General features: G+C 33.6%; 1 protein-coding gene across 4 annotated transcripts in view; it reads right to left on the bottom strand.

Moving 5' to 3' along the window:
• Positions 1-15,492, bottom strand: part of LOC100685327 — a 290,042-nt gene that overhangs the window by 129,841 nt on the left and 144,709 nt on the right. For all 4 annotated transcript variants that reach the window (XR_005386378.1, XM_038587795.1, XM_038587794.1 and 1 more), the window contains exon 7: positions 12,149-12,236. Coding sequence is in view for 3 of the 4 variants with exons in the window: in XM_038587795.1 (XP_038443723.1) it covers positions 12,149-12,236 (88 nt within the window). In the remaining variant the exon portion in view is untranslated. The remainder of the gene's footprint in view (positions 1-12,148; positions 12,237-15,492) is intronic.

The raw sequence follows: 15,492 nt of genomic DNA, 5'->3' as shown, positions 1-15,492 counted from the left end.
TTTCTCTCCTTTCCCTTTATTCCCTTTCACTAATTATTATATTTCCCAAATGAATGACACCATATAATGTTTGTCTTTCTCCGATTGACTTATTTCACTTAGCACAATACCCTCCAGGTCCCTCCATGTCGAAGCAAATAGTGGGTATTTGTTGTTTCTAATGGCTGAGTAATATTCCATTGCATACATAGACCAAATCTTCTTTATCCATTCATCTTTCGATGGACACCGAGGTTCCTTCCACAGTTTGGCTATTGTGGACATGGCTGCTATAAACATTGGGGTGCAGGTGTCCCAGCGTTTCACTGCATTTGTATCTTTGGGGTAAATCCCCAGAAGTGCAATTGCTGGGTCGTAGGGCAGATCTATTTTTAACTCTTTGAGGAACTTCCACAGTTTTCCAGAGTGGCTGCACCAGTTCATATTCCCACCAACAGTGCAAGAGGGTTCCCCTTTCTCCACATCCTCTCCAACATGTGTTGTTTCCTGTCTTGTGAATTTTCCCCATTCTCACTGGTGTGAGGGGGTATCTCATTGTGGTTTTGATTTGTATTTCCCTGATGGCCAGTGATGCAGAGCATTTTCTCATGTGCTTGTTGGCCATGTCTATGTCTTCCTCTGTGAGATTTCTCTTCATGTCTTTTGCCCATTTCATGATTGGATTGTTTGTTTCTTTGCTGTTGAGTTTCAGTTCTTTATAGATCTTGGATACTAGTCCTTTATCGGATAGGTCATTTGCAAATATCTTCTTCCATTCTGTAGGTTGTCTTTTAGTTTTGTTGACTGTTTCTTTTGCTGTGCAGAAGCTTCTTATCTTGAGAAAGTCCCAATAATTCATTTTTGCTTTTGTTTCTCTTGCATTCATGGATGTATCTTTCAAGAAGTTGCTGTGGCCAAGTTAAAAAAGGGTGTTGCCTGTGTTCTCCTCTAGGATTTTGATGGAATCTTGTCTCACATTTAGATCTTTCATCCATTTTGAGTTTATCTTTGTGTGTGGAGTAAGAGAATGGTCCAGTTTCATTCTTCTGCATGTGGATGTCCAATTTTCCCAGCACCATTTATTGAAGAGACTGTCTTTTTCCCAGTGGATAGTTTTCCTGCTTTGTCGAATATTAGTTGACCATAAAGTTGAGGGTCCACTTCTGGATTCTCTATTCTGTTGCATTGATCTATGTGTCTGTTTTTGAGCCAGTACCACACTGTCTTGATGACCACCGCTTTGTAGTACAACCTGAAATCTGGCATTGTGATGCCGCCAGATATGGTTTTCTTTTTTAAAATTCCCCTGGCTATTCGGGGTCTTTTATGATTCCACACAAATCTTAAGATGATTTGTTCCAACTCTCTGAAGAAAGTCCATGGTATTTTGATAGGGATTGCATGAAACGTGTAAATTGCCCTGGGTAAAATTGACATTTTCACAATATTAATTCTGCCAATCCATGAGCATGGAATGTTTTTCCATCTCTTTGTGTCTTTCTCAATTTCTTTCAGAAGTGTTCTGTAGTTTTTAGGGTATAGATCCTTTACTTCTTTGGTTAAGTTTATTCCTAGGTATCTTATGCCTTTGGGTGCCATTGTCAATGGGATTGACTCCTTAATGTCTCTTTCTTCAGTTTCATTGTTAGTGTATAGAAATGCCACTGATTTATGGGCATTGATTTTGTATCCTGCCACACTGCCAAATTGCTGTATGAGTTCCAGCAATCTTGGAGTGGAGTCTTTTGGGTTTTCTATGTAGAGTATCATGTCATTGGCGAAGAGGGAGAGTTTGGCTTCTTCTTTGCCAATTTGAATGTCTTTTATTTCTCTTTGTTGTCTGATTGCTGAGGCTAGGACTTCTAATTCTATGTATCAACACTATTTTTGAAGAGACTTTTTTCCATTGAATATTTTTTCCTGCTTTGTTGAAGATCAATTAACCATGTAGTTGTGGGTTAATTTCTGGGTATTCTATACTCTTCTATTGGCCTGTATCTCTTTTTGTGTTATTTTCTTACTATTTTTATCACCACAACTTTGTAATATAACTTAAAGGCAAGAATTTTGATTCCTCCAGCTTTGCTTTTCATTTTCAAGATTGCTTTGCCTACTCAGGGTCTTTTGTGTTTCATACAAATTTTAGGACTGGTTGTTCTAGCTCTGTGAATAATACTGGTGGTATATTGAGAAGGATAGTATTAAATGTGTAGATTGCTTTGGTTACTATAGACATATTAACAAAACCTTTCTAATCCATGAGCATGGAACTTCTTTCAATTTCTTTGTGTCATCTTCAATTTCTTTCATCGGTGTTTTATAGTTTTCAGAGTACAGGGTTTTCACCTCTTTGCTTAGGTTTATTCCTAGGTATCTTATGGCTTTTGGTGCAATTATAAATGGACTTATTTCTTAATTTCTTTTTCTGCTGCTTCATTATTGGTGTATAGAAATGCAACAGATTGCTGTACATTGGTTTTGTATACTGGAACTTTACTGAATTCATTTATCACTTCTAGCAGTTTTTGGTAGAGTCTTTTGCATTTTTAATATATAGTTATCATGTCATCTGCAAATAGAGTTGTACTTCTTCCTGCCAATTTGGATGGCTTGTATTTTCTTATGTTCTCTAATTGCTATGACTAAGACTTTTGGTACTATATTGAATGAGTGGTAAGAACAGACATTTTTGTCTTGGTCCTGACATAAAGAGAAAATTTCTCAGTATTTCCACCATGATAATGATGTTTGCTGTTGGTTTTCATATAAGGATTTTATTATGTTAAGATATGTTGCCTATACACCTACTTTGCTGATGGTTTTTTATTATGAATTGATGCTGTTCTTTGTTAAGTGTTTTTTTATGACTCTATTAAAATGATTTTATAGTTATTATCTTTTATTTTATTAATGTGATGTATCACATTGATTTGCAAATACTGAACCACCCTTGAAACTGATGAAAAAAATCCCATCTGATTGTGGTGAATGATGCCAACAGTATTGTTGGATTCAGTTTGCTGGAAATTTATTGAGAATTTTCACATTCATATTCATCAGAGATATTGGCCTGTAGTTCTCTTTTGTAGTACAATCTTTGTTGGGTTTTGGTATCACGGTAATGCTGGCCTCATATGGTATGGTACTGGCCCAGAAACAGACACATAGATCAAAGGAACAGAATAGAAAACCCAGAATTGGACCCACAAATATATGGGAAATTAATCTTCAACAAAGCTGGAAAGAATATCCAATGGATAAAAGACAGTCTAGTCTCTTCAACAAATTATGTTGGGAAAACTGGACAGCAACAGGCAAAAGAATGAAACTGGACCACTTCTTTACACCATACACAAAATAATTTCAAAATGGATAAAAGACCTGAATGTGAGACAAGAAACCATCAAAATCCTAGAGGAGTACACAGGCAGGAACCTTTTGACATTGGCCATAGCAATTTCTTACTAAGTATGTTTCCTGAGGCAAGGGAAACCAACACAAAAATAAAATATTGGGGTTTAATCAGATAAAAATCTTCTGCACAATGAAGTAAAATATCAACAAAACAAAAAGGCAATCTGTGGATTTGGAGATGATATCTACAAATGACACATCTGATAAAGGGCTTGTATCTAAAATATGTAAAGAACTTATCAAACTCAACACCTATGAAACAAATAATCCAGTTAAAAAATGGTCAGAAGGCGGCACCTGGGTGACCCAGTGGGTTAAGTGTCTGCCTTCAGCTCAGGTCATGGTCCTGTGGTCCTGAGATTGAGCCCCATATTGAGCTCCCTGTTCAGTGAGAACCTGCTTCTCCCTCTCCCTCTACTGCTCCCCCTGCTTGTGCTCTCTCTCTGTCAAATAAATAAATGAAATCTTTAACAAAAATGGGTAGAAGACATGAATAGACATTTAACCAAAGAAGATATACAGATGACTAACAAAGACATGAAAATCCCAACATATCTGATAATCAGGGATTATACAAATCAAAACTACAATGAGCTATCGCCTCACACCTGTCATAATGGCTAAAATTAGCAGAGGAAACAACAGGTGATGGCGATGATGCAGAGAAAGGGGAACCTTTTTACATTGTTGGTGAAAATACAAACTGTCGCAGCCACTGTGGAAAAGAGCATGGAGGTTCCTCAAAAATAGAACTTCCTTATGATCCAGAAATTGCACTACTAGTTATTTACCCAAATAATACAAAAATACTATTTTGAAGGGATGTATGTATCCCAATGTTTATATCAGCATAATCAACAATAGCCAAATTATTCATTGACTGATGAATGGATAAAGAAAATGTAGTATATGTATATACAATGGAACATTATTCAGGTATAGCAAAGAATGAAATCTTGCCATTTGTAATGATGTGTATGGAGCTAGAGTGTATTAAACTAAGGAAACTAAGGAAAATAAGTCAGTCAGAGAAAGACATATACCATATGATTTCATTCATATGTTGAATCTAAGAAACAAACATATGAACATAGGGGGAACAAAAAGAGAGGCAAATCGTAAAAGAGACTCTTAACTATAGAGAAAAAACTGAGGGCTACTGGAGAGGAGGTGGCAGGGGGAAGGGTTAAATATGTATTAAGGAGGGTACTTATGATGAGTACCGGGTTTGGTATGTTGGTGATGAATCACTAAGTCCTACACCTAAAACTAGTGTTATACTATGTGCTAACCAACTAGCATTTAAATAAAAACTTGAAGAAAAATAAATAAAAACATTTATACCTTTTAAAAGAAAATTTATATCTTAAAAGAAAAAAGAATTATTCTGATAGCAAATGCAGGCAAAGGTATGACAAGGAACCTATAGACCTATGACTATAAAAATTAAATAATAAATGAAATATGAGTACCCAAATCCTCCAGCGTGTAAACAAAGTATATGCCATGAACAAATGGGATTTGTCCCAGGAATACAGAATTGGTTTCACATCAAAAAATCATTCAATGCAATATAAAATATCACCAGAATAAAAAAGACATAGATTACAATACATGACACAGATAAAGCATTTGATAAAATCCACCACCTTTTTCCGATAAGCAACACTCAAAAAGCTAGGAGTAGAAGAGAACTTCCTTAATCTCATAAATGGTTATCTAGTAAAAATCTCATAGATTACATCATAAGAATGAGTGCTTCTTGCCTAAGATCAGAAAAAGTATTTTGACTCTCAACATTGCCATTTAACATTGTACTGGAGGTTCTAGCCATGTAAATCATGCAAGGCAAAAAATACAAAGGATCAATGTTTAAAAGGAAGAAATAATACTATATTTGCAGAAGGCATGACCTTGTATATAGAAAATCCTAAGGAATCCACTAAAAAAAAAAACTATTAGAACTAATATATGAGTTCATCAAGGTTGCAGGTACAAGATCAATATAGAATCATCAACTGAAAGAGGTGAAAGGAGTTAAGAGGTACAAACTTTAAGTTATGATGATGTAATGTAGAGTAGAGAGAATATAGTAAAAAATATAATAATTTTGTACAGTGACAGATGGTAACTAGACCCATTGTGGGAATCATTTTATAATCTATAAAAATATCAAATCACTATGATATATACCTGAAACTAATAAAATGTTGTATGTCAATCATACTTCAATAAAATAAGTAAATAAAAATAAAGTTTAAAAAATCAATTGTATATTTTTACACAAGAGCAATGAACAATCTGAAAATAAAATTAAGAAAACAATTCTGTTTAATATAACATCAAAAGGAATAAAAATATAATAAATACTTTTAAAAAGCATAAGAAAAGTGTAAGACACGTACACCAAAAACTATAATAATTGTTAAAAGAAATTATATAAGATTTAAGTAAATGTAAAGTTATTTCCTGCCTATGGAATGAAAGCCTTAATTGTTAAAATGGTAATACTATTGAAAGTGGTCTATAGATTCCAGAAAATCTCTGTCGAAATCCTAGCTACTTCTCTCTCTTTTGCAGAAATTGATGAGATTATCACAAAATTCATATGAAAATGCAAATATAGAATAATCTAACCATCTTTAAAATGAACAAAGTTGTGGAATCATACTTAACCAATTTTTCAATGTACTACAGTGCCACAGCAGTCAAGCTATGTATGGTACTGGCATACAGGTATACATATGGATCAAGAGACTAGAATTGAGAGTTCATAAGTACACTCTTACATTTATGGCCAACTGATTTTTGACAAGAGTACTATGACGATTAAATATAGAAATCATAATCTTTTCAACAAATGGTGCTAGAACAACTGGTATCCACATGCAAATGCATGAAGTTGGACTCCTACCTCACTCACACCATACAAAATACAACTTATCATAAATTTAAATATGAGAGCTACAGTCATAAAATTATTAGTAGAAAATATAGGCATAAATTTTTATGACCTTGGGTTAGGAAATAGCTTTTAAGATCCAAAAAAAAAAATGCAAACCAAAAATATGAGTAGCAAAGGAAAAAAGAAAATTGGACTTCAGCAAATTTAAAAACCTTTGTTATCAAAGGACACCATAAAGAGTGAAAAGAAAACCTACAGAATGGCAGAAAATTTTTTCAAATCTTGCATTTGATAAAAGACTTGTATCCAGAATATGTAAAGGACTCTTACGACTCAATAATGAAAAGACAAACCAGTTGTAAAATGACTGTGATCAAACATTTCTCTAAGGATGATATAAAAAATGGCTAAAAGTGCCATTATCATTAACCAACAGGGAAATGTAAATCAAAATCACAATGACATAACACTACATAATCTAACAATGGATGCTATAATGAAAACATCATATAACAACAAGTGTTGTCCGGGATATGGAGAAATTGAAACCTGCAAACACTGCTGGTGGGAATGTAAAATGATATAGACAAATTGGAAAACAATCTAACACTTTTTTTCAAAAAGTTAAACATAGAGTTAGCATTTGACCCAGAAATTCCTCTCCTAGGTGTATATACCTAAGACAGACAAAATCATATGCCCATGTTGTACATGAAAGCTCACTGCAGCATCATTCATACACTAAAGGGTAGAAACAACTCGTATGTCTTATCAACTAATGAGTGGATAAACAAAATGTAGTTCTCTGTATAATGGAATATTATTTATCAATAATTAGGAATGAAGTATTAGTGTATGACATAACATGAATAAACTGAATTTTTTAATCCTAAGTGAAAATAGCTAGTCAAAAAAGACTACATACTGTGTGATTTTGTTTATGTGAAATGTGAACAATAGGAAAATGTATAATGACATGATGTAGTTTAGAGGTTACCTACAGCTGGGGTGGGCATGGTAATAGTGGTGGTTGGGGAAATGGGGAGTAACTGATAATGAAGATGTGGTATTTTGAGGGGTGGCAAAAATATCCTAAAATCGATTGAGGTAATGATGACAGAACTCTCAATATACTAAAAAAACACTGAATTGTTCTATTTAAATTAATAAATTGTATGGTATATAAATTATATTTCAATTAAGTCATTTTTTAAAAAGTCCTCTGTACAAATTATTCATACCTAATACAGGAATCTTATTCTTCAACTAGACAACCCTGAACAATGTTATTACATTGTAATAATGGCTTGAAACACACTTGGAAATTTCCAATTTTATTTTAAAGATTTTGTTTATTCATGAAAGACAGAGAGAAGCAGAGACATAGGCAGAGGGAGAAGCAAGCTCCGGTGGGGAGCCCAATGCGGGACTTGATCCCAAGACCCTAGGATCATGACCTGAGGCAAAGGCAGAAGCTCAACCACTGATCTACCTAGGTTCCCCCAAATTCCCACTTGTATGGTCAATTAATCTATGACAAAGGAGGCAAGAATATAGAATGGGGGCAAGACAGTCTCTTCAATAATTGCTGCTGGGAAACTAAACAGCTACTTGCAAAAGAATGAAACTGGTCCACTTTGAACACAATACAAAAATTAAAATAGTGGGCAGCCCCGGTGGCGCAGCGGTTTAGCGCCTCCTGCAGCTCAGGGCCAGATCCTGGAGACCCTGGATGGAGTCCCACCTCCGGCTCTCTGCATGGTGCCTGCTTCTCCTTCTGCCTGTGTCTCTGCCTCTCTCTCTCTCTCTCTCTCTCTCTCTCTCTCTCTCTGTGTGTGTGTGTGTGTCTATGAATAAATAAATAAAATCTTAAAAGAATTAAAATAGTTTAGAGATCTAAATATAAGACCAGGAACCATAAAAATTCTAGAAGAGAACACAGGCAGTAATTTCTTTGACATCAACCATAGCAACATTTATGTAGATCTGTCTCCTAAATAAATGGAAGCTAAAGCAAAAATAAGCCACTGGGACTACATCAAAATAAAAAGTTTTTGCACAATGAAGGAAACCACTGACAAAACCAAAAAAGAACCTACTGAATGAGAGAATTTGTTTGCAAATATGTCTGATAAGGAGTTAATATCCAAAGTATATAAAAATGTATACAACTCCACATAAAAAACCCACCAAATAGGGATCCCTGGGTGGTGCAGCGGTTTGGCGCCTGCCTTTGGCCCAGGGCGCGATCCGGGAGACCCTGGATCGAGTCCCACGTCGGGCTCCCGGTGCATGGAGCCTGCTTCTCCCTCTGCCTCTCTCTCTCTCTCTCTCTCTCTTTCTCTGACTATCATAAATAAATAAAAATTTTAAAAAAATTTAAAAAAAACACCAAATAATCATATTAAAATACAGGCAGAGGGCCTTAATAGACATTTTTCTGAAGAAAACATACAGATGCCCAACAGACACATGAAAAAATGCTCAACATCACTAATCATCAGGAAAATGCAAATAAAAACCACAATTACATGCTACCTTACATATTTTTAGATGGCTAAAATCAAAAAGACAAGAAATAAGAAGTGTTGTTGAGGATGTGGAGAAAAAGGAACCCTTGTACAATGGTGGTAGGAATGTAAATTGGTACAGCTACTGAAGAAAACAGTATGTAGTTACCTGAATGAAATAAAAAATAGAAATAGCAGGGCACCTAGGTGGCTCAGTCAGTTAAGCATCTGACTCTTGATTTCAGCTTATGTCATGGTCTCATGGTTGTGGGATTGAGCTCCTCATTGGGTTTGTGCTCAGTGAGGAGCCTGCTTGAGATTCTCTCTGTCTTCTCCCTTCCTCTCTGCCCCTCCCCACCTCCAGGCTCTCTCTCCATCTTTCTCTTACATAAATAAATAAATCTTAAAAAAATAGAAGTACCATATGATCCCTGAATTCCATTATTGGGTATTTATCTTAATAAAATGAAAACACTAATTTAAGAAGATACATGTAACCTCCTATGCTTATTGCAGCAGTATTTGCAATAGCCACAGTATGAAAGCAGCCCAAGTGTACATAAAGAGATGAATGGTTAAAAAGTGGAATTTGTATACAATGGAATATTGTTCAGTCATAAGAAAGGATGAGATCATGCCCTTTGAGATGACATAGTTGGATCTTGAGAGTATTATGCTAAGTGAAATAACTCAGACTGAGAGAAATACCTTATGATTCACTCATATGTAAAATCCAAAAACACAAAACAAATTAATAAAACAACAGCACAATCAGATTTATAAACACAGGGAACAAACCAATGGCTGCCAGAAAGGAAGGGTTGGGGGATGGGCAAAATGGGTGAAGGGGAGTGGGGGATACAGGCTTCTAGTTATGGAATGAATAAGTCATGGTAATAGAAGGAATAATATATGGGATATGGTCAGTGCTACTGCAATAGCATTGCATGCTGACCAATTGTAGCTACTCTTGTAGTAAGCACATCATAATGTATAGAGTTGTTGAATCATGATGCTGCATTCCTGAAATTAACATTGTATATCAACTATACTTAAATTATACTTACATTAATTTGAGTGTATTGCTTTCAATATTTCTGTAGCCTTTTACTGATGTGTCCATTTTGCCTAAATCTCTGATACTTAAAATCAGAGAATTTATTTTATTTTGTTAATATTTTCTGATTTTTCTCAGTGTGATATTTGGTCCACTAAGAATCTGGAGTGACTTTGCCAAACACAGCAATCTAATTTTGACACTTTCCATAAGACATATTTCCCATAATGATTTCTGCCATAGTAAAACAAGAAATAACAGATATTTGATAAGAGGACACTTGAATCAAAAGCCCCATCTCTAGATTAATGCAGAAAATAGATGGACCCCAGTGACCCCTATTCTTCTCAGTCTTCTCATTCACCCTGACTTGAAGAAATTTCAGCTAGTCAATGTACTTGAAATGATTTGAAAATTAAAAGTTATATCTAGCACTTAGAACAGCACCTGACAAGTAGTAATTTCTATATAAGTATTGTTATTATTGAATGTTCTCACATATAACTAGTCTGTGACCTCATTTCTGCTAAAACAAATATGATTCACATGGACAAATACCTGTGATAATGAATCTTTTCTTTTCTTTCAGGATTTCTTGGTGTGTTTAATCAATGTTAAATCAATGTTAATCTTGGTGTGTTTAATCAATATGGAACATTTATTAGATACTCACTATGTACATAAAAATGTTAACAAAAAATTATGTTAAATAATCTTAATATATAATAATGTAGGATAATCCCTGACTCCAAAGGACTTAAATGACTATATATATATATATATAAAGTTACACATTACTTGTTTAAATATATCATTATTCTATTAAACTTTGAGGAAAAGAATTCTGTCTTATTCATGTGTTCTCTTTGAACCCTAGTATACATATATGCATGTAGCCAACTCTCAAATGATTATGGAGTTAAGACAAGCTTACAAAATATCATATACTAAATTCTAGAAAATTATAACTACAAAAGGAATAACCTTGTTTGAGTGATAAATGGATAAATTAGTGAATGGAAGTATAAATAAATAAGTGAACTAAATAATTTTCAATAGAAATGCATGGATAAACAAGATATATGTATATACACACAATGGAATATTATTATTCAGCTGTAAAAAGAATGAAATCTTGCCATTAACAATAACATGGATGGAGCTAGAGAGTTTTATGCTAAGTGATATAAGTCAGTCAGTGAAGGACAAACACCATATGATTTCACTTATATATGTGGAGTTTAAGAAACAAAGGAACAAAAAGGAAGCAAAAGAGAGAGGCAAACCAAGAAAGAGACTCTTAACTATAGAGAACAAATTGATGGTTACCAGAGTGGAGGTGGGAGGGAGGATGGGTAAAATAGGCGATGAGGATTAAGTAGTGCACTTGCTATGATGAGCACCAGGTTTTGTATGGAAGTGTGACTCATTATATTGTACACCTGAAACTAATACTACACTGTATGTTAACTAACTAGAATTTACATAAAAACTTTAAAAGAGAAGAAAAAACCTGCAACCAAAAAAAAAAAAAACCACTTATCAACTCACACACAAAAAAAATAAGGGAAATATATTACTCAGATAAAGGGAGAAGTCATGGTAGTAAATTCTAGGTAGAGAAAATAATATGATAAAAAAGATAGAGGTAGAATTGTACATGAAACATTTAAAGATGAATGAGTAAAATATTTTAAGTAATATAAGGATCATATAGAACAGAAGGATAATAGATGATTATGGACTAAGGAGGGTTGTGGATGACAGCTTAACAATGTTAGACTATGTTGACTGGATAATAGTAAGCATTTAAAGGTTTCTATTCAGTTTAATGTTATTTTACAATAATGCAGCAATAATGGTAAATTCTAATTGAGCAGAAAAGATATTTGAGTCGACAAATCAATTGCATAGCTATAAAAATATTCTATCTGTATATAAAAAATATGGACCTGAAATTCAGTATTGGCATTAGAAATGGTAAACAGGGGATGCCTGGGTGGCTCAGTAGTTGAGCATCTGCCTTCAGCCCAGGGTGTGATCCTGGAGACCTGGGATCAAGTCCCACATCAGGCTTCCTGCATGGAGCCTGCTTCTCCCTCTGCCTGTGTCTCTGCCTCTCTCTCTGTGTGTCTCTCATGAATAAATAAATAAAATCTTTAAAAAAAAAGAAATGGTAAAGAGATTAGCTATATAGGTGTTATTGAAAATAAATTTACAGGATTTGATAAATAAATACATATAAGAATGTATGGAAAATATCACAACAAAACCATGTCTTACCTGTTCAGAAAAATGTTTCAGTAATGTGATAAGTTTAATGAGGTGGCTTTTCAAACTGGAAAATTCTGACATACAGTCAAATGGAGGCCTGCCAGGGAAGGATGACAAGAGATTCCATCAATCTCAGTTTCATTGAATGTCACAGCTTTATACCTTAGGAAATTGAAAATTATAACCCACAATATATATACCTTTGGATCACTTTAAAAATCTGCCAAGGGTCAGCTAAATTTTAGACATCATGAAGTTATATAAAAAATAACAGAAAACTTATACAGAAGCTGATCAGTGTAATATATCTATGTTCTCAGTAGCTGGTAGGATTGTAGGTGCACAATTTACAACAGTTTTCCCTATTTTCAAGTTACTATGAAAAGGTGGAAGGCAGAGTAAGTAACTTTTTAATTTCTTTTTCCTGAATGAGTACATAAAAAGAATAAAAAAGAAAAATACGTATAAAATATTAAGTATGTAATCCACAAGTAGATAATCCATTCCTTGAGAAATAAAGATTGGTGGTATCTAGTAATTAATTTTGTCACAAATGAAAAAAAAACGTATTTTACTTAGGATACTATAGCCAATTGAAAATTTTGGGCTGTATTATTTTTACTTAGTGTAGCTTTCAGGCTTCTGTGGTTTTGGAGAACTATAATCACAAGTAGGAATTTGAATGAGGTGATAAAACTTACATAGCATTGTTGTAAAATGATCACCCCCTTCATCTATTTTATTACATTCCAAAAATGAAGAACAATTTTCAAAATGTTATTTGTAAAACAAATTAACAAGCATTGAAGTGCTGAAAATATACTTATTTTCACATGAAAAATGAAGTTTTAGCTTTAAGAATTAGCAATAAAAGTAATTCATAAGAACCCCCCTCTCCAATTCCTAGAATATTACAATCTCTGGTGCTTACATGAAAGTGACATTTTTTTGGAAGTCTATTTCTAAAGCACATCTGAAAAAAATTTTAGGCATTTTTCCCTTTTCATCCATTTCTAGACTTAAAAAAATGAGCAAATAGGCAAGAAAACATTTGGTCAATGTACACCCTATTACCTCATCCTATCCTATCCTTTAATAATCAACATGAAACATGCTCAATTTATGTTTCCTTACAAGTAGAGCATTGGGTTATTATGCTTGGATAAGTTGTCTTGAATTACTATATTGCTCTCTTCAATGAAATTTGTCATAAATTCTACTTCAAATCAATAGGCAAATTAAAATTGTAATGACTAATGGAAATGCAATGTAATCAGAGAAGCCCCTATCAACAGATCTAAGATTTCCATTTATTATCATAATTAAGAGCTTTTTAAAACCCATAATGCCCACAATTAATTTTAAAATGTTACTTCTATTACCAATAAAATGACACTTAAATAAAGCTCTATCATATATAAGCATATAATGTTTGTGAAGTCATTCTTTTGTATACTGTAGGTCAGTTGAAAAAGTTCATACAACTCAGTAAAAAGTCTAAATACTTTAGAAAAATATAAAAAAGGAAGAACAAACTTTATGGGAAGAGATCATACAACTACCTTTCCAACTTTTTGCCATGATTACATTTTGAATTAAACTCTTGAATTAACATAAACTCTCAAAAATACTTATTATCTCTATTTCCAAGATGACTTACTAGATTTATATTCTTTTTAATAAAACAAAAATAAGTTTTAGGCCTGAAATTATAGATTTAATTAAGCCAAGTCAAATAACAGCTTGAATCATAATTTGAGAAAAATTCAATATTCAAACTAATAATGGAAAATTTACATTTTAACAGCACCTTTCTCATATTTTGTTTTAGAAACACAAAGATGAAGCTAATTTTAGGATAAACCATAGAAATAATTTTCTTGCCAACATAGTTATTTAATTTCAGAGAGAAAAGAAACAATTTCTCCAATTAGCACTCTAACCAGATATTATATAGGAGAAGATTAATTATTATGTAGGAAATCCAATTAGGCTAAGCCTCAAACATTTTTTTGAGCCCCAAACCTTCTTAAAACCCATGTTACTACATGATCAGAATTGAGCCAGTTGAGTCTCTAACACAACTTTCAAAACACATGGTCTTTACTAGGAAGTCTTTGGAAAATCAGAAGTGACTAAAGCTAAGAAATTTATAGTACTGAGGTGTTTTATAGCAACTATTTCCACTGAAAGGTATATTATTGTGTCTTTTATGTGTTTTATTCATAACATTTTATGCATTCAAAGATCATATTTAGAATATTCAATACGTTTAATTAGTATGAATACATCTTATTCCGTTGTTACTAGTTCTTAAGCAAGAACTATGAGAATCTGCAATGTTTTACAGTTTAAAATATTCAAGCAGGTAAAAAGAAAGTGCTAAGATGAACCATAAATTTGCCATTTTCAAAAGCTGTTATATGAGGTCATTTTGTATAGATTGTATCATTTTTGAAAGAGAAGTCTAATTGCTCACTACAAAATATTAAGGACTATTTACTACAAAATATTGCAATAACAGTATAAACACTTTTAATATTTTTTTAATTTATTTATGATAGTCACACACAGAGAGAGAGAGAGGCAGAGACACAGGCAGAGGGAGAAGCAGGCTCCATGCACCGGGAGCCCAACGTGGGATTCAATCCCGGGTCTCCAGGATCGCGCCCTGGGCCAAAGGCAGGCACCAAACCGCTGCGCCACCCGGGGATCCCTAAACACTTTTAATATTATCTGGTTCCACTGATCAGAGCAAAGAAGCCTTCAAATTGGTGATGTAATGAAAATTTGCTAAAGCATGCTTGTTAATACTGTAACTGTGATGAGAATTTTGTAATGAGACTAATATACAAGAAAATCTAATACTGTGAATTATCAACTATCAGTGAAGCAGATTATATTCATTTGGGGTTCTTTTGTTGCCAACTCAGTTCTGTGGCTTTGTTGTATACCTATTATTCCTTTCCCTATTTTCCTTAATTCCAAAGATCTCAATTATTTTGTTTCAGCTTGTTGCCAGATAAATAAGTGTAAGGGGCTCAGAAGAGAGGAAGTAGAGGAACAGATGAATTTCCTATGTTTTATCTAACATTCAATTTGAAATTTCTTTGAAAAAGCAGGTCAGATATTTCATCCCGTCTTCATATGAACAAAATGGGCTTGTCAATCAAGTATCAATTGAAATGAAAACAGGTGTTAAAAACTAAGAGAACAGATAACAAAAGGAAAAAGTATTATGACTTCTCCCTCTTATACTCCTCTCGTTGATTATAAAACCATGCCTCCCTCTTACTATTTAACCTCTCTATCTTTGGGATATAATACTTTCTGATAACAGATGCAAAAGGCGT

The sequence above is a fragment of the Canis lupus genome, chromosome X (genome assembly GCF_011100685.1).
Source record: "Canis lupus familiaris isolate Mischka breed German Shepherd chromosome X, alternate assembly UU_Cfam_GSD_1.0, whole genome shotgun sequence".
In the NCBI taxonomy this organism is placed as follows: Eukaryota; Metazoa; Chordata; class Mammalia; order Carnivora; family Canidae; genus Canis; species Canis lupus.
Note: the sequence above shows the minus strand (reverse complement) of the source record. Positions and strands in the feature narration are given on the sequence as shown.